At 38.1% G+C, this 26,378-nt stretch overlaps 1 protein-coding gene across 21 annotated transcripts in view; it reads left to right on the forward strand.

Annotated features, from left to right (window-relative positions):
- Dis3l2 (DIS3 like 3'-5' exoribonuclease 2) overlaps positions 1 to 26,378 on the forward strand; it is a 339,632-nt gene that overhangs the window by 100,582 nt on the left and 212,672 nt on the right. Inside the window, exon 5 of one of the 21 annotated variants that reach the window (XM_078018216.1) lies at positions 7,894 to 7,957. The exons of 16 other annotated variants lie outside the window; for them this stretch is intronic. In XM_078018216.1, the coding sequence (XP_077874342.1) occupies positions 7,943 to 7,957 (15 nt within the window). In that variant the 5' untranslated portion in view covers positions 7,894 to 7,942. Of the gene's footprint in view, positions 1 to 4,529; positions 4,635 to 4,902; positions 4,927 to 7,893; positions 7,991 to 11,676; positions 11,811 to 26,378 lie in introns of those variants that run through there. 4 more of the 21 variants (XM_078018222.1, XM_078018218.1, XM_078018221.1 and 1 more) reach the window with 4 other exon arrangements.

The raw sequence follows: 26,378 nt of genomic DNA on the forward strand, positions 1-26,378 counted from the left end.
CACTGAGCAACAACCCCAGCCCTATAAGAGTTTTTATGTAATATAGAATGCTGTGTGTGTATGTCTATTTTTTTGTGTGTGTGTATGTATATATACCCAGTTTTCTTAAGGATACTGTTTTTGAAGAGTAGTTTTAATTTTTTTCTCTGAATTTTTTTATTGGTACATTATAATTTTACATAATGGTGGGATTTGTTATTACATATTTATACATGTGTACAATATAACAATATAATATGGCCAATATCACTCTCCTGTACTTCCTCCTTTCTCCTTCCCCTACTCCCTGGAGAAGTTTTAATTTTAATGAAATTCAATTCATCAAATATTTCTTTTATGATTTATGTTTTTGGTTTTCGGTCTAATATATCTGTCTTTGTCCAAAGTTGCAAAGATTTCTTCTTTTTTCTTTCTTTGGAAAGATTATGTAACTCAAGATTTCACTTGAACATTTTAAGTGTACAGTGTTGTTACCTGTAGGCATGAGGCTATACTGGAGATCTCTGGAACTTCTTCATCTTACGTAATGAGACTTTATATTCATTGACTAGCCACCCTCATTTTTCCTTCCCCCCAGTCTTTGGCAATCACTAGTCTACTCTATTTCTGGAAATCACTTTTTTTGTATTATAGAATTTTATTTTCACATTTATTTCAAGTTAATTTTTATATATGCTGTGAGGAGAGGGTTGAATTTAATTTTTCTCATGTTTCAGCACGTTGTTGAAAAGACCCTCCCTATTGGATTATCAGAAGTCAACTGACTTTACAAATATGACTTATGTCTAGTTTGTAAATGCTCTTCCATTGATCTATGCATCTCTCCTTGCTTGGTCATTGAAGCTTTTGATACCTGGATATATCTGTTTTTGAAAACTATTTTGGCTTTCTAGTTCCTGTGTATATTATAGGAAATTTAGAATTGGCTTATCTATTTTATGAGAAAAGCCTGTTGAAATTGTATTGAACCAACAGGACAACTTGGGATCAATTAGCATAGATTAATGTTGCCCTATTGTTTAAATCTACTTTAATATATCAGTGTGTAGGGTTTGCCTGTATTTTGCTAGATCTTTTTCCAGTTTCATGTTTTTTGATGCTATAATAAATGAGTTTATTTCTTTAATTTTATTTTTTAGTCATTCATAGTTAGTATATTAAAGTTTCTGTACATTTTTAATGTCCTATGACATACTTATTCCTTTTAGTGGCTTCTTTAAAGCTTCTATAGGATTTTCTCTGTATGTATGTATATATATATTAAAGTGCCCCTGGGTTCAATCCCCAGTACTAAAAGAAAAAAAAGAAGATTTCAATAAATGGAGAGAAATGTTTTGCTCATAGATTGGAACACCACAGTCTATTCCATTTGGTCCCAAACTGACCTGTAGATTTAATACAGTCCCAAAGGCTTTCCTCATAAAATAGATAGACCAGTTACACACACACACACACACACACACACACACACACACACACACAAACACACGAGTCTCTGTATATCATGTTATAGTGAATAAAGACTGTTTTGCCTCTTTCATTTCAATCTGGGTGCCTTTTAGTTGTTTCTTACCTTACAAGAAATCTTTACTACAATGTTGAACAAAGGTGTTAAGAATGGATATTCTTGGGCTGGTGTTGTGGCCCATCTGTAGAATGCTCACCTGGCACATGTGAGGCCCTGGGTTTGGTCCTCAGCACCACATATAAATAAATAAAACAAACATATTAAAAAAAAAGAATGGATATTCTTGCCTTGTCCTTAATCTTAGGTGAGAAACAGGATGATTATGATATTAGCTTTAGGTTTTTCATAGATGCACTTTATAAAGCTGCAAATACCCTGATAGTCTTAGTAAAATTTTCATCCTAAATGAAAGTATAAATTTCTTTATGATATAAGATGTGGTAGTTATAAACATGATTCTATTTTTGATACTTTTTATATTGATAACAGATATTGAAGGCTGTTTAGATTTTCTATTTCTTCTTATGTCATCTTGATAATTTATTAACAGTTGGAGAATTTGTCCATTTCATCTAAGTTGTAGAATATTGGGGATAAAGCTATTCATAGTAGTCCTATATTATCCTTTTAATGTCCGTATGATTTCTTTTTTCTATTCTTCGTGTGTGTGTGTGTGTGTGTGTGTGTGTGTGGTGCTGGGGATTGAACTCAGGGCCTTGGTGCGTGTGAGGCAAGCACTCTATCAAACTGAGCTATATCCCCAGCCCTCTTTATGATTTCTAATGATTACCAATCACTTTTATTTCTGATATTAGTCATCTATATATCAGTTTAGTGGAAAGTTTATGAATTTATCAGTGTTTTAAAATAATTTGTGGTCACATTCATTTGATTTTTCAGTTTTTCTGTTTCATTGATTCTCCCTTAAGTTTATTATATCTTTCTTTCTACTTATTTTGGGTTAAACTATCATTTCATTTGCCCCCTTCCCTCAAATTTCTGATGTGTTTGTCAGGTTTCCTTACTGTGATAAATATCTGAAGTGATCAACTTACAAATAGGAAAGGTTGATCTTGACAGTTTTAGAGGTTTCACTCCACAGTTGGTTATCCTTGTTGCTTTGGGCCTGTAGTGGCACATTATGGCAGGAGTGCAAGGCAAAGCCAGACTGCTCACTTCATGGCCAGGAAGTGAAAGAAAATGAGGAGACTGGAGTTCCACAGTACTCTCCAAGGACACACCTCCCTTGATCTACAGACCTCTCTCTAGACCAAACCTCTTAAAGTTTCTACCACCTCTCAGTAGCCAAGCTAGTTCCAAGTCTTTAACACACAAGCTTTTGGGAGATATTTAGATCCAAATTGTAGCAAGGTAGAAGCTTGGCCAACTGATGTAAGCTCTTCTTTTTCCCTCCCTTCTTTTCATTATGGGCACTTACTATAGGGACATAGTTTCTGCTAAACGCTGCATCATACAAATTTTGATGTTTTATGTTTATTATGATTCAGTTTGAAACGTTTGAAAATTTTTGTTGACCCATTTATTATTATTAAGTGTAAGTGTGTAGCTGAATTTCCAAATACTTAGGAGCTTTTCTAGATCCACTGCTGTTATTCATTTCTAACATAATTGTGTTAGGGTCAGAGGGTATACTCTGTAAAGTATCAGTGTTTTGAAGCCTACTGAGAATAATTTGGCTCAGCATATAGTCTTGGTAATTGTTCTGTGTACAATTGAAAAGAATTTGTATTCTGCACTTGTTTAGTGTCACATTCTATAAATGTCTCTTAGGTTAAGGTGGCTGCATGTGTTGTTCAAGTCTTTGTCCTCACTGGTATTTTGTCTAGTTTTATTATTTAATTGTGAAAATATCTGTGAGAATTTATTCATGTTAGTTTTTACTTCATATAGTCTGAATATTTTTTATTAAGTGCATATATAATTATAATCACTGTTTTACTAGTGCATTTCCTCTTATCGACATGAAATGTTCCACTTTGTTCCTAGTAAATTCCCTTTTTTCTTAAATTTACTTTTATTTCACTTTAATGCAGTCACTTAAACTCTGTGTTTTCAAAGATGGGAAATAAGAGGGAACATTTCTATACTTATATGAGAGGGAGGGGGCAGTGAAGTAGGGGGCTGAGGGTGTTCTCAAAGTTCAAAGCCCTCAAGGCAAGAAGTAGTGGCCAAAGCACACCTGCTGGGGTTGGTCTTTTGTGGAGGGAAACCTGTGGTTTCAGGCAGAAGGAAGGAATGGATGGTTGTGGATACCACTTAGATTTTTAGAGTTGACCATACCTGAAATCTGTTTTTAAAATCTAGCAATAGGTATAGTGTCCAGCGTGCCGGAATCATTAATCAGAGAAATATGGTTTCGGTTTCTGTTATCAATAATGAGGATAGAAGTTTTGCATGACTTTTCAGGTAATTGTTCATAATCTCTTAGTAGTGAACTGGCTATATGGAATATTCTCTGGAGTTGTGGCCCTTACATTGGTTCCTGAAAAATTTTCATTGTATGCTACCTGATTTTTCTGAAATGATCTGATTTGAACTTAAGGCCTAGTGAAGTGTATCTCCCAGATGAGAAATATATTCTTCTGCAAGTTGGTATGATCTGATACTGTGTCTACCTATGTAAAAACATTAGATACAAATGATCTTTTTTTTTTTTTTTGAATTTGACAAGGTGTTTAAACTTTTCAGGTTATTTTCTTTCCTATATATTATTACATCCCTGATTTGATTCTACATCAAAAATTGTGTTGGTTCTACATCTTTGACTGAGGCAAGCTCTGAAAATTTTGCAAGTAGATTTCTATGACAAAAAATACAGAGAATTGTCTTTTAAAAGAATTCTATTGAAGCATTTCTAAAGAGATTTAAGCTTTATCCTTTAGTAGGATCGAAAACTAGGCCACATTCCTCAGATTGGGGAAGTGTCAGTGCAGTCCACCTCCTTGTTGTGGTGATTGGTGCAGGGTGAGCAAGCAATCTGGATCAGTCATAGCAGATCTGATCCTGTGACTGCACTACAGAGTGCCTTAGCAAGAGCTTCTCCTTCTTTTCCCCGCTGGCCTCTAAGAGAGCGAGATGTAAATCTGGAGCTGCTGGCATCCTCCTTGCCTCCTTCATCCTTCTCTGTGGGGAGAGGGCCACCCTGGTAAGGGATTTAATACTGAGAAAACTGAGCCGAGACACACACTTGCATGCACACACCTGCACACATGGTCTTGTAAATATCATCTGAGCCTCTCCATGTGATCAGATAAACTGCATTACATAAGCTCATAGATTACTTTTATAAAACCTAGACATTTCAAGTTGTTTTTTCAGTCTTTTGGAACTGAAACAAGAATTACAAATACATTGGATATGTTTTAGAGACTTAAGTAAGAATGCAGTAAATAGAAGAGACAAGCAAACCACTTATGTACAAGGTTGAGATCTGAATGGTAAGATCAAGAATAGAAAAGTAGTTTCTCCAGGTAAGAGAAGTCCATGGAAGATTTTTAGTAAGAGAATAATGTAATCTGACTTTTATTTCTGGAGATTTAAATGATGGTGTCACTGAGAATTCCAGGGAATTTGTGGAGATATAAGAGATATAAGAGCTTGTAAAAGGATAAGTGAACAATTTTGTGACTAGCATGTTAAGCATTGGAAACGGTGAAAGGTTGTAAGCTTGAATGGCCTGGAAGGAAATGATGATGATATTGGGAGAAAAGGAAGAGCAGGAGCAGGACATGCTTTGCAGGGAAGGAGCAGGGTAGTTGTGAATGGTTTGAGTTTTAGGTGGTAATGGCACAGGGAGTTGTCTAAGAAGTACTGCTGAGTTTAGGTAACAGAAAGCAGTCAGGAAAAGAATGAGTTTTCCTTTTTCTCTTACTTACTCCCCATTCTGCCAGGGCCCCTTGAGGTTGAAAGAACTTAATATCAGCAGCTGCCCAGCTGAGAAGGGTGTGGGAGTTTTCTCAGTGTGATGTCCCATGAAGATGCTGTGAGTCTAAAGGGGATAACACTAATGTCACCTAAAGGATGATCTAGGTGGAATATCTAGGCGCATGACTGGATTTTGCTATTTACTTGTTTTGTAGCCTTTGTAACCTTTTTCAAGTCACTTAACTTCTCCAGGTGTTTTTTTTTTTCTTTTCTTTTGTTTTTTGGTTTGGGATGGGGGTGCAGTGCTGGGGTTGGGACTCAGGTACATGCTAGGCAAGTGCTCTACCACTGAGTTATAGTCTGAGCTTCATCCCCTCCAGGTTTTAGTTTCTTCAGTTGTAAGATGGTGGCAGTAAATATCCTACCTCCTATTAAGTTATTGTAGAGTTTCAGTGAGGAAATGTATATAACATATTTTGTAATTTACAGAAAGTTCCACAAAACTGTTCTGCATCACTGTGGTTTAAAATGGGCAGGCTGGGCACAGTGGTGCTCACCTGTAATCCCAGCACTTGAGAGGCTGAGGCAGGAGGGTCGCTTCAAGGCCAGCTTGGGCAACATAATGAGACCCTGTCTCAATAAATAAATAAATAAGACCAATCTTTTGAATTGTCTATACTGTTGCACATCTTTTTCTAGATTTGAAGTTAATCCTTGGAGCTCATTTGCAGTGTGATACAGTGCTCTTCAGAATGGGTTCTAAGACAGGGCCTCTTTGTAAGGCAAAAGCCACCTGGCCTTATGAAAAAGGCAAGAGACTCTTAGGAGTTAGACATTTGACTGTTAAAAATTGTAGCCCAAATTGTATATTGCAGATTGCTCAGTGATATCATCTTGTGTGTGTGTAGAGGTAGAAATTGGGGAAATGCTTATTACTTGGACAATAGTTATCTTTTTGACTATGGCATTTATCAACACTCTTTTACTCAATGAATACATATTCAGCACCTACTATGTGTTAGACACTGTATTAAGTGCTGGTATATAGCAATGAGCAAGTGGAAAAATTCCTTATCTTTCTTAAGCTTACAGTCCACTGGGAAGGACATCCCAACTTTAGATAATATAGTCTATGTAACATGCTCAGTAAGTAGTAAGTACTAAGGTGGAAAAATTAAGAAGATCAATATGAATATGGGGAGTGGGTGTGAGATTTTAGGTAGGATGGTCTTGTCAGGAAGATGCTTTGAAAAAGAACTGGTGGAGTGGGAGAGCCCTCCATGTGGGGACTTAAGAGAGCAGCAATGTGAGCTCAAGGAGTAACAAAGAGGCCAAGATGGAGAATTGTGGCTTAGGGAGGTTGGAGAACTTGGGGGTGAAGACACAGACATACAGGGCTTCTGCATCATCATTGTTAGGATTTTGGTTTTAGCTCTGAGATGGAAAGGGTTAGAGGGGTTAGAGCAGAGAAGTAGCATAATGTGACATGTTTAATAGGTTCACTCTGACCACTGTGTTGGGAGTAGGCTGAAGGGGCAAGAGCAGAAGCTGGAGACCTGCTGTAGCCCATGTCCAGGTGAGAGGTGATGGAGACTGAGCCAGGTGGTTGCAGTGAAGGTAGAGCTGACAGAATGGATGTGGGGCAAGGTGGGGGTGTTTGTTAGGGAAGGGATATCAGCTGAGTGGTGGGTAGGAATGGCACAGGGTTTTGGGCTTAAGTAACTGGAAGAGTGGAGATAATTTGTTTGTGTAAAATGGATGAAAGCTGCTTATGGATGAACTACCAGAAGCAAACAAAATTCCTGATAACACCCACATCTTTGAGAATGTCTGCAAATATGTCTTTAAGATGATAGTGTCCTTGGTTGTATTAAAGTGAAAGAGGCTCATTGGCAAATCTTGTCAAGAACTCCCTGTGGAAATATCAATTGCTTCTCTTGACTCCAAAGTATTTCTTGAACAGTGTATTATACTTTGTCCCAAGTGTGCCATTAAAGGATTTGAAAGTTTGTTCAAACATGTGTGGCAAGTGAGTGCTGTCACTGAAGCCCAGCCAGAGGAGCCAAGAAAGGAAAAGCAGCCCATAACTGGACTTCCTGATGTGCGTTTGGACGCGTCCCAGGCTCTGGTGGTGGGCTGCGGGACATGGTCTCCTGGGCCCAGCCTTCAGCTGACACTGTCTCAGCTGCCCCAATTTCAGCAGAAGTGTTCTATGGACAGAGGTATCTGTGAATCTTTTGGAAATGCTTCATTATGCTAAGTTGCTAGCAACCTGTGCACAAGGGTAATGTAATAGAGTTTATATGCTGGAATACTTTCCCCATGTAAATATAGACTTTTGTATGATATTAAATAACACCCTTCAAATATGGCCTTTGTGTTCAAGGAAGCATTTTTTCTATATCAGTAAGCAGGGAAGCTATGAAATTTCTCACATTTGGAGTAAGCCGGCCTAATGGAAATGTTATCTGATATTTTTATTTAGGATTCTGTTTGAATATTTGGTTACAGGGACTTTTTTTTTTCTGTTTGCTCCCCAGTTTTGAAATACAATAATATTAATTTTAAAAGGAAGGGAAGAAAGATCTAATGCACATCAAACAGGTATGAAGTGGCCAGTTCCTCCTCTTAATTCTGGTGAGTTTCAATTGCTTTTGCAGTTGATCTAATTTATTGCACAGTGCAGACAGTTTCCCCCATTTCTGGGTGGCAGAAGGCTACTTTACAATTGGAAGGATCAGAAAATAGCTTTCTCTTCTTTTTCTGGCTGTTTGTGACTTTTCTTGCTAAGGCTGATGCGTTCAAATTGGGGCACAGTGAACTTATATTGAAAATTAAATTATAACTTAGATGTGAAGGCTTAGAATCACTTTAGAAAAATGCATTTATTTCAGTGTCTTCCAATTTTATTCACTCGTATATATTCATGTTTGCCTGTTAAGTTGGTTCAATCTCTACCTATTGACTGTTTCCCGGCTTCTAGACACATTGTGTTTAATAGAAGACATTGCAGTACCATGTTGCATCATACGAACATTCATTTTCATTTTGTGGCACTTACTTGATAATTATTTTATTTATCTCTCATTACTTTTTTTTTTGCAAAAATCCTTGTTTTAAAGCTGATTCAAATCTTATTCAGAAGAAAAAGGAACCAATATTTATTATGTTTTATGTGCTAGGCATTGTGGGAGACTCTGGGAAATATAAAGGTGAATGTGACATGTTTTGCTATCTGGAGGAGAAATATGGAAACAAAAAATGGAATTTAGCCTGATCAAAGAACTCTACAATGAAGGAATAGCCAAGGACTAGCAGTGGTCCAGAGGAAGCAATAGAACTCTTCTGTACAGAGGGAGAATAGCAGCGGAGCATTCACAGAACAGCTGGCTCTTCATTTTTACTTACCAGGCCAATTGAAGGTGCAGCGACATTTCAGTGATGGGTGTCAGTGATGGAGCTGTGTGTGCAAAGCTCACTTGGAATCTGTCTTCAGCTCCTGTGGGAGAGTTCCTCTATAGAATTTGGGACCAATACTAGATTTAGAACCCTAGACCTGTGCATATGTGACAGCTTTGCCATTTAGGACCTGTGGGTTGTGGCATGTCTGAACTTGTTTCCACCTTGTGAGTTGGAGATGATGATTCTCCTATGCATCACCCAGGATCAGTGTGTGGATCAGATCTGCAAATGTGTATAAAAGCACAGGGGAGAGTGTGCAGCATGAATGTGACAGTTATACTGAAAGCCTTAGTGCTTATTTATTTATTTTTGGTACTGGGGATCAAATCCAGTGCTTAACCACTGAGCCACATCTCCAGACCTTTTTTGTATTTCATTTAGAGACAGGGTCTCACCGAGTTGCTTAGAGCCTCACTAAATTATTGAGGCTGGCTTTGAACTTGTGGTTCTCTTGCCTCAGCCTTCCCCAGCTGTTGGGATTACGGGTGTGCACCACCACGCCCATCCTTAGTGCTTATTTTGATTCATGTATTCATAATTATTTTAAATTCTCTCCATTTACTAACTCCTGTTCTTTTTGGACCCTTTTTATTTGAGTCTCTCCTCAGGGCTGTTTTTAACTTCTCTTCTCAGTGGACACTTAGCCTTGGGACACGTTTGCATAGCTGTTAGCTGGTGGTGGGTAACTCTCTAATCTGATGTCTGTCTTCAGTCACTAGACCCATGTTTCCATGTGTTGCCTGGGTGTTCCTCATCATCTTGAGCTTCTGGGTCTGAAGACTAAATCTTTTTCCCCCATTGAAGTGCGCCTCCTTTTGAGGCACACTTTCTTTTAGCTGAATTCAGTGTCTTGCAATGAACTTTGACCCTTCTCCCTTACCCTTGCTTTAGTTGTTCTTCAGGGTTTTAAAATCTCTCCATGGAGTTCCTTTTTATTATTAATCATTCTCTTGCTGCCAGCATTGTGGCACACACCTGCAATTTCATCTGTAATTTCTTTCCTCCACCAGTTAGCAGGTAGGTGAGTTTACAGGCATGAGGCAGGAGGGCAACACAGAGAAGCCTCTTCTCTAAAAAAAGAGAATCAAACAAACAACAAAATCTTTCACTTATTATGTTCTTAACATATTTCAGGCTCCTGAGCTAAGAGTTTTTCACATAATGTCTCAGTTCCCACAACAACCTTATGACGTTCAATGGTTTTGCCCCCATTTTAAAGAGGGTAAAACTAAGATTCAAAGAGATTAAGTAGCTTTTCTAAGATCACATAGTTGGGAAGTGACAGAGCCCCAGTTGGGACCTAGTTGTGTGGGCTTAGGGTTGGTGCTGGCTCTTCTTTTTTGCACTCACTTTATAATGAAGGCAAGTTTCAGCAAAATGGCATTCAGGCCTCTTCACACCTGTTTCAGTGTCCTCTCCCCTCCTGCTGTGCATGGTCACAATTGCTTGCCATTCCTAAATGAGAGTTTGCATTTTCTTATTGACTTGTAGTTTGTACATGTGTTTTTCTTAGCTTAGACTTGTCTTTTTCTTGTGCTCACCTATCAATCCTGAGGAAGGATCTGTTTCTGCTTGACCTTGCTCTGTCCCATAAAGGGGTGGACCAGTTTATATTCATGCCAGCAGTGCATTGCTGCACATTCTTGTTAACATTTGGTTAACATCTCATCTGTCGAGAGTTTTAGTTTGTATCCATCTGTGGGTGTGTGGTATCTCTTTATGGATTAAACTTGTATTTCTCTGATGTCTCATGAAGATGAGCTTCTTTTCACCTTCACTGGCTATTTGGCATTTGTATTTTGTAAAGTACAAAGTTTTCCCCCATTTTTCTGATGAGTTTTCTGTCTCATTGATCTGTAGGAGGTCTTTATATATTCTAGATAGAGCACTTCCACATCTTTTCTTTTCAAATTTCTCTTATAGTAGCTGAGAATGAAAGGAAAATTTAAATCTTGAGCTTGATTTATCTTATTTTCTTTTGTGCTGGTGCTTTTTATGTGTGTTTAATTTTTTTTAACATATCTACTCGTATCATTTTCTAAAATTCTGCCAGCTGTTTAGATTAGCATCATCTGTAGCCATTTTTTCTCACCTTCTGAATAGTGTCTCTGGCCAAAGCAGTGTTCTTGTCTTTGAAGTAGACTTCTCCAAGGCACGCCACCATTCCTTGGCCAACATAGGCTTTTATCCTCGGAAAATACAGAAGTCACATGTGCTGTACTTTCTTCTTTTCCCAGGACTTGTGTCTCTTCCTCTCTTGTGTCTCTGAATTCAAGATTCTGAACTTAGGTCTCTCCCTGTTCCTTTGAGTGCTAAGCTTTTCACAGCTGCCTTTCAGTTTCATCCATCCCTCATGGTCTTTCAAGGTCCTCTCCGACCCCCTGGGTTCTACTACAGAGGCCAGGAGGCTCTTCTCTGTCCTGCAGAGCAGAGGAATTTCTGTCCAATGGAGAAAGGGCATCACCTTTTCCCCTTAGCACACTGCCACACCACTCTTTCCCAATTTTACATTCTGAAAGAAAACAGTAGGTACATTACAGACTTATCCTCCTTGTAAAACTAACGGGGGGTTATAGCTGACCAAAGTTTCTGCATGTACATGTGTGTTTGGGGACAGGGTAAGAGATTATAATTAATAAGTATTGTAGTGTGCTATTTCTTGAGCCTTTTAGTAGCTGCAGTTGGCACTTAGAAAGTACTTCACTTCAGTTGCTCTTCTCCTGTTTTCATTGTTTATTTTTGTTAGCAGGGTTTAGGTGATGCCCATCCTACTCTGCTCATGGAACAAGACTGAGAGTGAAAAAGTTCTTTTGACCAAGCAATTTGGTTTCTTACTAATCTGTTTCTATCCTGTCCTCCAGAGACTAGCCTAAATCTTCAAGGGAGAAATAATCCCGTTTCAGCATGTACTCGGAATAATAAGTGCAGGCAGCTGTTTCACCCTCTCAGGTCTGTGGAGAAACCAGAGGAAATTTAAAAGTCCTCAGTTAACCAGGTCAGTAATACATCCATTTTCCTAAGGACCTTCCTTTCATTCAGAGCTCTCCAAAATAGTGATCTGTCTGAAGTGGTGGCCTTTGGCTCCAGATCCGTGACTTGTGGTACTTGTATTTTCTTATAGAGTTTTTCTGTCTGTTGCTGGGAATTTTCCTGTGGAGGAAGGGCTTACTTTTTCATCCCGATCTCAGAGGGATCTGCTCATCTTCAAAGCTGGGAGCTGCTGGATTAGGCTTTCTAACTTTGTCAAGGTCAACCCCATAGAAGAAAGCCTATTAACTTTATAGATTCCAGGAAAACCGGGCTACTAGTTTCTAAATCACATAATCGTGTGACTGAAAACCTCTACAGATATTTGAAAGTAAATAAGTGGATAATGTCTTTTCAGACAGTGGTAAGGACAACAATGAAAAGTAAAGTAAGATCAGGGAGAGAGATGATAGTCAAGAGAGGCTGTTTTAGTTAATGTGGTCAAGGAAACACTGATAATTTTTGTATTCTTTTTTTCCCCCATTCTTTCACCCATTCTTCTATTTGTTTATCATCAAACGCTGAGCACTTAGATTGATTATGTAGGTTGCTGTAGAATATACAGAGATGTAAAAAATATAATTTGTAAATAGATAGTCTTAAAAGATGAGATAAATAATTTGCATAGACAACATTAGCATAGTAAAGAAGTTGAAAAGTATCAAAGAAAAGGTGTAAATAATTTGCTTTGTGTCTGTTAAAAAATGAAGAGTTGGGCTGGGCACGCTCGCCTGGCATGTGTGTGGCCCGGATTCGATCCTCAGCACCACATACCAACAAAGATGTTGTGTCTGCTGAGAACTAAAAAATAAATATTAAAAATTCAAAAAAAAGAAGAGTTATTGTTTGTTGGGGTGTGTAGGGGTGATAGAGAAGAATTGGGTAGATGAGGTGATATAGAAAATTCAAGCCATTGGTCTTACATATGTGGAGATGTTATATGAAATTTACCTTCTTTCATTCTTAATCCAAGAGATAGTTGAGTACCTACTGTGTACCAGGCCTCACCATTATCACTTCATGGAGTTTATAGCTGATCAGGGAAGACAGTCCTGGCGAGTCTCTGAATTGCCATATTCATTCATTGCTTCAGCATATATTTGAGAGGCAACTAAATGCTATTCTCACTCTCAAGAGTATAGCAGTGAGTAAAATCGATGGCTTCAGTGCTCAAAACCTAGCAGAAAGTAAATAAATAAGTACTATATTTTGAGAAAGTAATAATGGCAGTGTTCAGGAGAGAGGACATCGAGGTGGGGCTATTTTAGTTAGGGTCAGTGAAACCTCTCTGAGGGGTGGACATTTCAGTACTTCAGCAAGGAGATAAAGGTTGCTTGAGTTCATGTAGTAACAGGGGAAATGGCATGAAGATACTTCTTGGGCTCTTCTGATGGATTGAATGTGTGGAACGAGAGGGAAAGAGTCAATTCTGATGCCAGGATTTGGGGCTGGAGCAACAGATGAGAGGTGGTGCTATCTGCTGAAAGAGGTAGCACTGGGTGAAGAGCAGGTTCTGGTGGGAATCAAAGGTTTTCTTGACTCAAATGAAGACATAAGGTAGGCAATTAGATTATAATCTGGAATTGAAGGGAAAGATTGAGGCTGAATGTGAGTGTAGATAGATTCGTATCATTCATAAATTATCTAGTTATATGGAGTAAAAGAGATTTTCAAGAGACATAAACACAGTTGGTTAATGTCATTTATTACCTAATCAGTATTTAGATCTTCCTGATTCTCTCTCCTTTTTCTTTTTTCTTTTCAAAAATTTCAGTTGGTTAGTTAGAACCAGAATATGAGTAAAGCCCACATATTGCCTGTAGTTGATGTGTGGCAAGTATATAAGTTCACCCTTTTTTTTTTTTTGTGATTTGTCTGTTGGCAAAACTGGGTCACTTTTCTGTAAGTTTTCCCATATTGTACGTTTTGAGTATGATATTTTCCTATTTTTAGCATGTTCCTCTGTTTCCTGTGTCAGATGAGATCTAGGTTCAGGTTTTTTGTGGGGAAGGGGGGGCTACTGGGAGGCCCTCTAACACTGAGCTATATCCCTAGCCCTTTTTAAATTTTTTTATTTTGAGACAGGGTTTCACTAAGTTCCAGAGGGCCTTACTAAATCGCTGAGGCTATCCTTGAACTTGGGATCCTTTTGTCTAAGTCTTCTGAGTCACTGGGTTTACAGATGTGCACCTGCCTGACTCTACTTCCTTTCATAGTGAATCAGGAAGCATTTCGGTGCTTATTCTTTTTATGGTATTCATATTGATCAATGGATTTAGATATTGCCACTCTGGTTTTTCCTATTATAAAACTCCTTCCCAATCATCTCATGATTTATTGGTTTTAGCAACTGTGGATGAACATTTTCTGAATCCATTATTTCATTAGGATTGGCAAAATGGTGATACTGAACGTCATTTGTTCCTTTTTATTTAGTTAGCTGAAACACTTCAGAAGAACTTTACCTCATCAACTCTTGGGTTCCTCTGAGGTACATTTGTATAGGAAAGGTGGTACTAATGCTTAGAATTCCCTAAAGTTGACCAGAGAGAGCCATTTCATGGTAGTTCATGAGTTCTTTAGACAACACCCATCACAGCCTTACAGCCTCCCTGTTCTCCTCATATGACAAGATGTTCCAGGTTTATCTTGTTTATGTGCTGGTCTAGGCTTGAGTTAGCTGTTTCCCCAAGGAAACATCCCTGTTCTTTTTTTTTAGGGTTCAAAAGATAATTTATTAGTCTGAGAAGAGAAGTCACACACTATACCCAATAATACGCTTCTTTTATTTTTGTGCCTTTATCTTAAAATATATATTTAAACAAGAAACAAATATTGAATTTTCCCATAAACTTTGCTTTCTTATTTACAGTGTTACATTGTAAATAACATTCCATTATACACAAATTAAGGACTGTGCATTACTGTATGTTCTCTTTACATATTCTTTCATAATATAGTACATATAGCTCGAAGGTATGCAATATTTAAGCTTAGAAAAGCTGAGGAAAGAAGTACAAACTTTCTCAAATAAGACTATTATTTAAAAAGGTTCTGACCTTAATTCTCTGCTAGATTGTTTCACTGAAACCATTCTTTGTTAAAGAAAAATGCCCCATATGAGGGATGAAAACAACAGTTTAAGTTACCACAGGATGCACTTAAACTGGTTAACAAATAAAAACACCTTATTACTTATTACTGTTATTAAATGGAGCACTACCACTGTCAAATCATTTAAACAAATAGATTTACTCTACAAATCAGACACACTACATCAATGACAGCTGGTACCTCTTTACAAAATAAAAAATGTTTCCTGTAACTTTAGGTTTTACTTGTAAACAGTTAAAGCACACATTTTGTAAAGATGATTTAATCATTCCTGGTCTTAGGTTACACAATAAGGAGTTTCTATTTCATTAAGGGAGAAGCAAGCACACACTCTGCAGATACATACATGTATGCGTGCGCACACGCATATCTACATACCCACAGGCACCCACACCCAGCACCCACACTCGCTCACCCACCAAAGGACCACTTGTTACTAAGCGCTAACTGCAGCAGCACTTGTGTCTCGAGTGGTGCATGAGGTTGAATAGGAATTATAAAACAAGGAAGATAAAACATCCAACTTCATTAAAAACCCCAAAAGCTCAGCTTCTGAAACACTTTTTAGACACTTCATGCTTGGCCTGAAGGGTCAGTTCACTGGGCTCTCCAGGTGGCAAACCCCACCTTCGATTGCAACCGACTGTCCTGCAACTGCACCAGGAGGGAGTCTTGAAATGTGAGTCTTGGCTTTCCCATCCTGGGCTGACATATATCCAACACACATGCTCTCTGTTGTGTGGCTCCACAGAAATTCCACTAGAAGTGTCTGTTTATTTTGGGAGGAGTCGGGCTCTGCAGAACATCTACATGATCGGAGAACAATCACTCCACCAAGTACACCATCTTCACTGGCTAGGAAAAGTGAACTGATAAACTTGTTTTGCATAGTCTCCAACAGAGCTTGGTGAGCATCTTCAGCTTGTAAAGCGTGTGAACATTCTCTAGCCAGTATGGTGCGCACAAGATGCTCTCCACATCCAGCCTCTTCCTCAAGGAGATCGCAGGCTTTGTGTTGAAGAACAATGATACAAGTGATATATGTGTCATATTATGGCACCACTGACTTCAGAGGAAGTAAATCTTTGGGGTTGGGCAAAGAGAAAAAGTAGGAAGAGAGGGAGGAAAGGAGAGGAAGAGAAAGAAGAGAGGGGAAAAGAAAGGAAGCAACATCCCTGTTCTTAACCAATATAAGCTGTGGAATGATTTGAGAGGACATAGGTTTTGTGATCTCATGATGATTTCCCTATGCCTTTTGTTCTAATATTATGAACCCAGGATCAGCAAACAAGAATGAAAATATTTTTAAATGCAACATGTTAATTTATATTTTAGTGGCACAGTTTTGAGTGACTTGATTTACAAGTCCTGTTACCTTATAGCATTTTTTTGCTTTAGTAACTCAAACATGAGTTTTGTGCCGAAAATACAAATTCTTGAGAATAGGTAATCTAAACCATGGAGATTGTCACAAAGTCACAACTGGGCTGCTTTTAAAATGTCTGTATCGTTAAGTTTACTGTACTGTGGTTGTTGCTTTTCACTAATCTCCTCTTCCCATTGACTGTTCCTTGAACTTTTTATGCATGAACCAAAGTATAATTTTTAACAAGGAGTGCTTTAACAAGAATCATGTGAATTCTGATTTCCCATGTTATATTTTCTCAGTGGCTTGTTGGACCATAGCATTAGAGGCAGAAATTAATGCACAATAGCAACTGAAGGCCTGGGCCCCTTTCTTAATATCTTTCTAGGGTACTGGGTGTGTTGGTGTGCACATGTAGTTCCAGCTTAGATGGAGGGTAACTTGAGCTCAGGAGTTTAAGATCAGCTTGGGTACTATAGAGAGACTCCTTCTAAGGGAAAAAAAGAAAGAAAGAAAGAAAGTGTGTGTGTGTGTGTGTGTGTGTGTGTGTGTGTATTTATGCACAGAACGATAGAGAATGTATTTTGATAGTTCACCTTTACCTTTTCACTAATTTTGTTGTTGTTGTTTATTTTGCCCCCAACTCCTTTTGTTATTGTTGTTGTTGAGGTAAAGCTATGTGTGAGGATAATATAGGACTGTGAAAGAACAGAACTGAATGTGGAGGAGAAAAAGTTTATATGGGGCTCACAGTTTTAGAGGTCTCAGTCCACAGACTGCTGACTCCATTGCTCTGGACCTGAAGTGAGGCAGAGCATCATGGCAGAAAGGCATGGTGGAGGAATGCAGCTCAGGACATGGCCACAGGAAGCAAAGAGAGCACTTTGCTCACCAGGGACAAAATATGAACCCAAAGGCATGCCCCTAATTAACTACCTACTCCAGCCACACCGTACCTGCCTGCAGTCACCACCCAGTTAATCCATTCAAGTGGATTAGCACACTGATTAGGTTAAGGTTCTCAGATTCTATCATTTCATCTCTGAACTTTCTTGCATTGTCTCATACATGAGCTTTTGGGGGATACCTCATACCTAAACCATAACAAGGACAAATCAACAGAGCAGTGATCAGGCTGAAGCCTTCATGCCTTAGACATGGGCTGTGTTATCTCCTGCTGTGTTTGGGCCACTCTCACATAGCCCACAATTGGCTGGATTCTTTCAGGATGGTCAGGAGCAAGTGTTCCTAAATATTATTGAATTCATGTGTGTTTAAGCAAGTTGATTTGTTGATTTGAATTGTATGAAATTCTTTCTCTTTCATAATTTGTTGTTAAAGTCTCCCATTCTCAAATAAGCCAAACTCAGAAAGTCAAGGGTAGTTTGTTTTCTCTCATATGTAGAAACTAGAGAGGTGAAAGGAAAAGAAAGGTGAGAGAATCTTATGAAAATTGAAGGGAGATCAGTAGAATAGAAGAAAGGGATGGAAGGAAAGGGAAAATACTGGGGAATGATACTAGCCAAATTATTACATTGTTATATTGTGTGCCTGTATGAATATTAAAGAACAAATCTCACTATCGTGCACAACTATAATGTACCAATTAAAAATATAGAAAATACAAAAGCAGGACTCATGTGCAAGGCAGATGCAGAGACGGAGCTGGTTTTCTCATTGTATAAATGCAGTCCCTCCTTGTGGCTTCACTTGTGTGTGTTCTTGCAAGAAGGGACCTGAGGAAATCTTTTTCTTTTTGGAGATGGCTGGCCTAACCTGTTGAACTTTTTTTTTTTTTTTAAACTAGCAAAGGAAAGGAGTATTGTTTGTTTCTAAACAACTTCTAGAGAGAATGAATGAGTGAATCAAAGAATGAATCTGACAGTAGTCAAAACAGCAAAAATGAGAAGAAAAATTCCATTACTTTGTAAAACTAGGAATGAAGGGTTGAAAAAATATTGTTTTCTCAGAAAAACTTAATCATTGTTTACCAGTTTTTCTGTTTCTATATATTTGTAAAGTCAACTTTTTAAAAACTTTGGGAATATTCTAAAATTTACTCTTTATTTTTTGTGATACTAGTGACTGAACCCAGGACCTTGTGCATGCTAGGCAAGCATTCTACCACTGAGCTACATCTACAGTTCCTTTTATTTGTATGTTGAGATAGATTCTCCCTAAGTTCCCTAGATGACATTGAACTTGTAATTCTTCTGCTTCCCAAGTAGCTGCGTTTACAGGGTGTACCACCATGCCTGGCTGGAGCATTTGTGTTGAATGTGTATCTTTGGTTTTTAAAGTGGACATTATAATATTTATCTGGAGATGATTATATTAATTGGAACCTGTGGAATTAAAATGGTTTGGGAAATATTTAATAGCTTTTTCTGCCTTGTATAAGATGAAGATGTTTCATTAAGCATGGTCTTTATGTGATTTAATTAGATAGTTAATCTGATTTGTTGAAGGTAGGCATCAGTTTTGAAACCTTTGGCTAAACTCAGGAACATCTTATCCCTATCAAATGTAAACGCAAAGAGAAACAGACAAGCTCACTACTTTACGCAAGCTTCTGCTCTGTTGTTTCTTCCTCTGAGGGGCTTCCTAGCTGCCTTCCTGGTGAATAGCCTTACCTTCTCTGTTGTTCTGTGTTCTAGTGTGTGTGTGTGTCTGTCTTTCTTAAATTTTTTTTTAGTTGTAGATGGACACAACATCTTTATTTTCATTTATTTATGTTTTATGTGGTGCTGAGGTTCAAACCCAGGGCCTCATGCATGCAAGGCAGGTGCTCTACCACTGAGTCACAACCCCAGCCCCTGTGTTCTAGTTTCATGCTGTATATTTTTACTTGCACTGTCACTCAGGCAGTTGTATTCACTGAGGCATACTTGGCACTTGAAACAGTGCTTCACACCTTGAGAGGGACTGCATAATCATTTGTTGAATGAGCCCTATGTTCATCCCATTAGGATGTAGCCTTATGAGGTGCACAACGTGGGCCTTCCAACAAGTGTTCCAAAGAATGAAAGGAATGTACTACAAATGGCGATAAAATTTGATTTTTATATTTATATATACAAACATGCAATAATTTTAATTTTTATGCTTGAATTGTATAGAGTTCTCAACCAGAAAGATTACTAAAAATGCTGTGGTGTTGCAAGTAACATCTAGAACCTGTGGTTTGATGCTATATATTTTTTTATTTGGTTCTTTTTAGTTATACATGAGTAGGTTTCATTTCAGTATAATTGTACAAGGATGGAATATAGTTTATCCTAGTTAGGACCACATTCTTATGGATGTACATGGTGGTGGTATTCACCATGGTTTATTCATCTAAGTACATAGGGAAATTATTTTGGATTCATCTTACTATCTTTCCTTTTCTTATCCCCTCTCCCTTCCCTTTTTTCCCCTTTGTCTGATCTATTGAATATCTGTTCTCCTTCTAACTCTCTTATTGTGAGTTAGCTTCCATAAATCAGCAAAAACATTCAATCTTTGGTCTTTTGGGACTGGCGTATTTCACTTAGCATGATAATCTCCAGGTCCATCCATTTACTTGCAAATGTCATAAAGTCATTCTTTTTCTTTTTTTTTCTTTTTTTTATTGATTGTTCAAAACATTAGAGAGCTCTTGATAAATCATCTTTCATACATTTGACTCAATTGGGTTTTGAACTCCCATTTCTACCCCAAATACAGATTGCAGAATCACATCTGTTACATACTCACATTTTTACATAATGGCATATTAGTGACTGTTGTATTCTGCTACCTTTCCTATCCCCTACTATCCCCCCTCCCCTCCCCTCCCCTCCCCTCCCATCTTCCCTCTCTGCCTCTGCTGTTGTTCAATTCTCTCCCTTTTTCCCCCTCCCCCTTGCCCATCATAACCTCTTATACTTTTGTGTATCATTGAAGGTCTCCTACCATTTCCATATGCTTTCCCTTCTCTCTCCCTTTCTCTCCCCCCATTCGTCTTTGTTTACTGTTAGTCTTTTCCTCATGCTCTTCCTTCCTGTTTTGTTCTTAGTTACTCTCTTTATATCAGAGAAGACATTTGGCATTTGTTTTTTAGGGCTTGGCTAGCTTCACTTAGCATAATCTGCTCTAATGCCATCCATTTCCCTGCAAATTCTATGATTTTGTCATTTCTTAGTGCTGCATAATACTCCATTGTATATAGATGCCACATTTTTTTTTATCCATTCATCTATTGAAGGGCATCTAGGTTGGTTCCACAGTCTAGCTATTGTGAATTGTGCCGCTATAATCATTGATGTGGCCGTATCCCTATAGTGCGCTCTTTTAAGGTCCTCAGGGAATAGTCCGAGAAGGGCGATAGCTGGGTCAAATGGTGGATCCATTCCCAGCTTTCCCAGGAATCTCCATACTGCTTTCCAAATTGGCCTCACCATTTTGCAGTCCCACCAGCAGTGTACAAGTGTACCCTTTTCCCCACATCCTCGCCAGCACTTGTTGTTGTTTGACTTCATAATGGCTGCCAATCTTACTGGAGTGAGATGGTATCTTAGGGTGGTTTTGATTTGCATTTCTCTGATTGCTAAAGATGGTGAGCATTTTTTCATGTACTTGTTGATTGATTGTATGTCCTCCTCTGAGAAATGTCTGTTCGGGTCCTTGGCCCATTTGTTGATTGGATTATTTGTTATCTTATTGTTTAATTTTTTGAGTTCTTTGTACATTCTGGATATTAGGGCTCTATCTGATGTGTGAGGGGTAAAAATTTGTTCCCAGGATGTAGGCTCTCTATTTACCTCTTTTATTGTTTCTCTTGCTGAGAAAAAACTTTTTAGTTTAATTAAGTCCCATTTGTTTATTCTTGTTGTTAACTCTTGGGCTATGGAAGTCCTATTAAGGAATTTGGAGCCTGACCCCACAATATGTAGATCGTAGCCAACTTTTTCTTCTATCAGACGCAGTGTCTCTGATTTGATATCTAGCTCCTTGATCCATTTTGAGTTAACTTTTGTGGCTGGCGAGAGAAAGGGATTCAATTTCATTTTGTTGCATATGGATTTCCAATTTTCCCAGCACCATTTGTTAAAGATGCTATCCTTTCTCCATTGCATGTTTTTAGCCCCTTTATCAAATATAAGATAGTTGTAACTTTGTGGATTAGTCTCTGTGTCCTCTATTCTGTACCATTGGTCCACCCGCCTGTTTTGGTACCAGTACCATGCTGTTTTTGTTACTATTGCTTTGTAGTACAGTTTGAACTCTGGTATCGCTATACCTCCAGATTCACACTTCCTGCTTAGAATTGCTTTTGCTATTCTGGGTCTTTTGTTTTTCCATATGAATTTCATGATTGCTTTATCTATTTCTACAAGAAATGCCGTTGGGATTTTGATTGGCATCGCATTAAACCTGTAGAGAACTTTGGGTAATATCGCCATTTTGATGATGTTAGTTCTGCCTATCCATGAACAGGGTACATTTTTCCATCTTCTGAGATCTTCTTCTATCTCTCTCTTTAGGGTTCTGTAGTTTTCATTGTATAAATCTTTCATCTCTTGTTAGGTTGATTCCCAAGTATCTTATTTTCTTTGAGGATATTGTGAATGGAGTGGTTTTCCTTATTTCCATTTCAGAGGTTTTGTTGCTGATATACAGGAATGCCTTTGATTTATGCGTGTTGATTTTATAACCTGCCACTTTTCTGAATTCATTTATTAACTCTAGCAGCTTCTTTGTAGACCCTTTTGGGTCTGTTAAGTATATTATCATGTCATCCGCAAATAGCGATAATTTAATTTCTTCTTTTCCTATTTTTATGCCTTTAATTTCTTTTGTCTGTCTAATTGCTCTGGCTAGTACTTCGAGAACTAAATTGAATAGAAGTGGTGATAGAGGGCACCCCTGTCTTGTTCCAGATTTTAGAGGGAATGCCTTCAGTTTTTCTCCATTTAGGATGATGCTAGCCTGAGGTTTAGCTTATATAGCTTTTACAATGTTGAGGTAAGTTCCTGTTATCCCTAGTTTTTCTAGTGTTTTGAACATAAAGGGATGCTGTACTTTGTCAAATGCTTTTTCTGCATCTATCGAGATGATCATATGGTTCTTGTCTTTAAGTCTATTGATGTGGTGAATAGCATTTATTGATTTCCGTATATTGAACCAGCCTTGCATCTCAGGGATGAATCCTACTTGATCATGGTGCACAAGTTTTCTGATATGTTTTTGTATTCGATTCGCCAGAATTTTATTGAGAATTTTTGCATCCAAGTTCATTAGAGATATTGGTCTGTTGTTTTCTTTCTTTGAAGTGTCTTTGTCTGGTTTTGGGATCAGAGTGATGTTGGCCTCATAGAATGAATTTGGAAGAGCTCCTTCTTTTTCTATTTCTTGAAATAGCTTGAAAAGTATTGGTATTAATTCTTCTTTGAAGGTTTTGTAGAACTCCACTGTATACCCATCCGGTCCAGGGCTTGTCTTGGTTGGTAGTCTTTTGATGGCTTCTTCTATTTCTTCCTTTGAATTGGTCTGTTTAAATTGTGTGTGTCTTCCTGTCTCAATCTGGGCAAATCATATGCCTTAAGAAATTTATCGCTATCTTCACTATCTTCTATTTTATTGGAATATAGGGTTTCAAAATACTTTCTAATTATCTTCTGTATTTCTGTAGTGTCTGTTGTGATATTGCCTTTTTCATCCCGTATGTTAGTAATTTGAGTTCTCTCTCTTCTTCTTTTCGTTAGCATGGCTAAGGGCTTGTCTATCTTATTTATTTTTTCAAAGAACCAACTTTTAGTTTTATCTATTTTTCAATGGTTTTTTTTTTGTTTCAATTTCGTTGATTTTTGCTCTAATTTTAATTATTTCTTGTCTTCTACTACATTTGCTGTTGTTTTGCTCTTCCTTTTCTAGATTTTTGAGGCGTAGTGTGAGTTCATTTATTTGTTGGTTTTTTTCTTTTTTGAGGAAAGAACTCCAAGAAATGAATTTCCCTCTTAAAACTGCTTTCATTGTGTCCCATAGATTCTGGTATGTTGTGTCTGTATTATCATTTGACTCTAAGAATTTTTTCATCTCTTCCTTTATGTCTTCTGTAACCCATTGATCATTCAATAACATATTGTTCATTTTCCATGTGGTGTAGGGTTTTTTCTTCCTTCTTTTATCATTGATTTCCAATTTCATTCCATTATGGTCAGATATGGTGCATGGTATTATCTCCACGCCTTTATATTTACTAATAGTTGCCTTATGGCAAAATATGTGGTCTATCTTTGAGTAGGATCCATGTGCTGCTGAGAAGAACGTGTATCCACTTGATGATGGTTGATATATTCTGTATATGTCGGTTAAGTCTAAGTTGTTGATTGTGCTATTGAGTTCTATAGTTTCTTTATTCAGTTTTTGTCTAGAGGATCTGTCTAATGGCGAGAGCTGTGTGTTGAAGTCACCCATAATTATTGTGTTGTGGTTTATTTGACTCTTGAACTTGAGGAGGGTTTGTTTTATGAATGTTGCAGCTCTATTGTTTGGTGCATACAAATTGATAATTGTTATGTCTTGTTGGTGGATGGTTCCTTTTAACAGTATATAGTGCCCTTCTTTATCCTTCTTGATTAACTTAGGTTTGAAGTTGTTTTTATTCAATATGAGTATGGCCACTCCTGCTTGCTTCCGAGGGCCATGTGAGTGGTATGATTTTTCCCAACCTTTTACCTTCAGCCTGTGTATGTCTTTTCCTATCATATGAGTCTCCTGAAGGCAGCATATTGTTGGATTTGTTTTTTTGATCCAGGTTACTAGCCTATGTCTCTTGATTGGTGAGTTTAGGCCATTAACATTTAAGGTTACAATTGAGATATGATTTATACTTCCAGTCATGCTTCTTTATTTATTTATTTTAGTTTGGCTAGTTTTACTTTTTGGTTATTTTCCTCCCCCTTTACTGAGATACCTCCTGCTATTGGTTTTGGGCACTATTTTTCAATTCCTCTTCTTGTAGTATTTTGCTCAAAATACTTTGCAGTGCTGGTTTTCTTGCTGCGAATTCTTTTAGCTTTTGTTTATCATGAAAGATTTTAATTTCGTTGTCAAATCTGAAGCTCAATTTTGCTGGATACAGTATTCTTGGTTGGAATCCATTATTTTTCAGCGTTTGAAATACATTGTTCCAGGATCTTCTCGCTTTCAAAGTCTGTGATGAGAAATCAGTTGTTAACCTAATTGGTTTACCCCTGAATGTAATCTGCCTCTTTTCTCTCGTAGCTTTTAATATTCTCTCTTTGTTCTGTATGTTGGCTATCTTCATTATTATGTGTCTTGGAGTTGGTCTATTATGGTTTTGAATGTTTGGGGTCCTGTAGGCTTCCAGGATTTGGCAATCCATTCTATCTTTCATCTCTGGGAAGTTTTCTACAATTATTTCATTTAATATGCTGTCCATTCCTTTGATTTGAATCTCTGTGCCTTCTTCTATCCCGATGACTCTCAAATTTGGTTTTTTTATGACATCCCATATCTCTTGAATAGATTGCTCATGGGATTTAAGCATCTTTTCTGTGTTGACTATACTCTTTTCATGTTGATAAACCTTGTCTTCATTATCTGATGTTCTGACTTCTACTTGATCAAGTCTATTTGTAATATTCTCATTTGAGTTTTTAATTTGGTTTATAGTTTCCTGCAATTCTAGGATTATTGTTTGATTTTTTTTTTAAGATCTCTATCTCCTGGTAGAGCTCGTTCTTTGCCATTTGAATTTGTTTGTTTAATTCATTTTCAAAATATACTTTTATTTCTTGGACTTGCTGTCTCACGTCTTCTCTAATATTCCTTTCCATTTGAGTTAGGTATGCCTTGAGTTCTTTCCCTATCCCTGCTTCTGATGTTTCTATGTCCTCCTGTAGAATTAAGTTGTCTTGCATTGTTTGTACTTTTTTCCCTTGTTTTCTCATGTTGTCCACGTTACTTTCCAGCTCTTTTTGATTGTCGTGTTTCTGCTCTCTTCTGTAGCTTTGTTTTTGTTCTGTATTACTCTCATGTCTCTCCTTTGTGTTGTTAAACTATGCCTGCTAACTTGGATTCCACTGGGAAGGAATTCCGACGACCGAGCTCCAGTGACAACACTATTCTGCTATGGCGGGCCCCAGGCTCCTTGCCGGGGTGTCCTAATGGGGGTGTGTTACTGGATTATCTCTGTTTGGTTTCAGTTCCTGGTCGCGGTAGGCGGGCGGTCTCCAGCCGCCCAGTATCATAGGCCGCTGGCGAGTGATCGGTCACCTGCGGGCGCGTTCTCCTACCGCCCAGTTACGCAGGCAGTGGGTGAACTGTCGCAGGCGGGCCTGCGGTTTCCAGCCGCCCACTCACGAGGGTCTTGCCTCTAGTCTCCTGGTTTCTCCTGCTAGTCTTGGTTTCTCCTGTTTTGTTGTTGCAATCTGTCGGAGAGTGGCGGTGGATACTTCAGCTTTCCCAGATGGTGGCCGCTGACTGCCTCGGTGGAGTGTCCGCTGTGGGGGATGGGACTGTACCGCTTCCTTCCCTGTCTGAAATCCCCAAAGTCATTCTTCTTTATGGCTGAGGAGTACTCCATTGTGTATATACATGCTGCAACTTCTTTATTCATTCATCTGTTGAAAGACACCTAGCTTAGCTGTTATGAATGGAGCTGCTATAAACATTGATGTGCTTGTGTCACTGTAGTATGCTGATTTTAAAACCTTTGGATGTAAACTGAGCAGTGGGATAGTTGATTGACAATGGATCTATTAATAGTTTTTTGAGGAATCTTCATTCTAAACAAAGAGGATATAGAAAATTTAAACCAACCAATTTCTATTAAGGAAAGTGAAGCAGCTATCAAAAGCCTCCCAACAAAGAAAAGCCCAGGGCTGGATGGATTCTCAGCAGAGTTCTACCAAACCTTTAAAGAAGAACTAATACTAATCCTCCACAAATTACTTCACAAAATAGAAAAGGAGGGAACTCTTCCAAACACACTCTATGAACCTAGTGTCACCTTGATACCAAAACCAAAGACATATCAAGGAAATAAAACTTCACACCAATATCCTT

This window comes from Ictidomys tridecemlineatus, chromosome 7 (genome assembly GCF_052094955.1).
Source record: "Ictidomys tridecemlineatus isolate mIctTri1 chromosome 7, mIctTri1.hap1, whole genome shotgun sequence".
Taxonomy (NCBI): Eukaryota; Metazoa; Chordata; class Mammalia; order Rodentia; family Sciuridae; genus Ictidomys; species Ictidomys tridecemlineatus.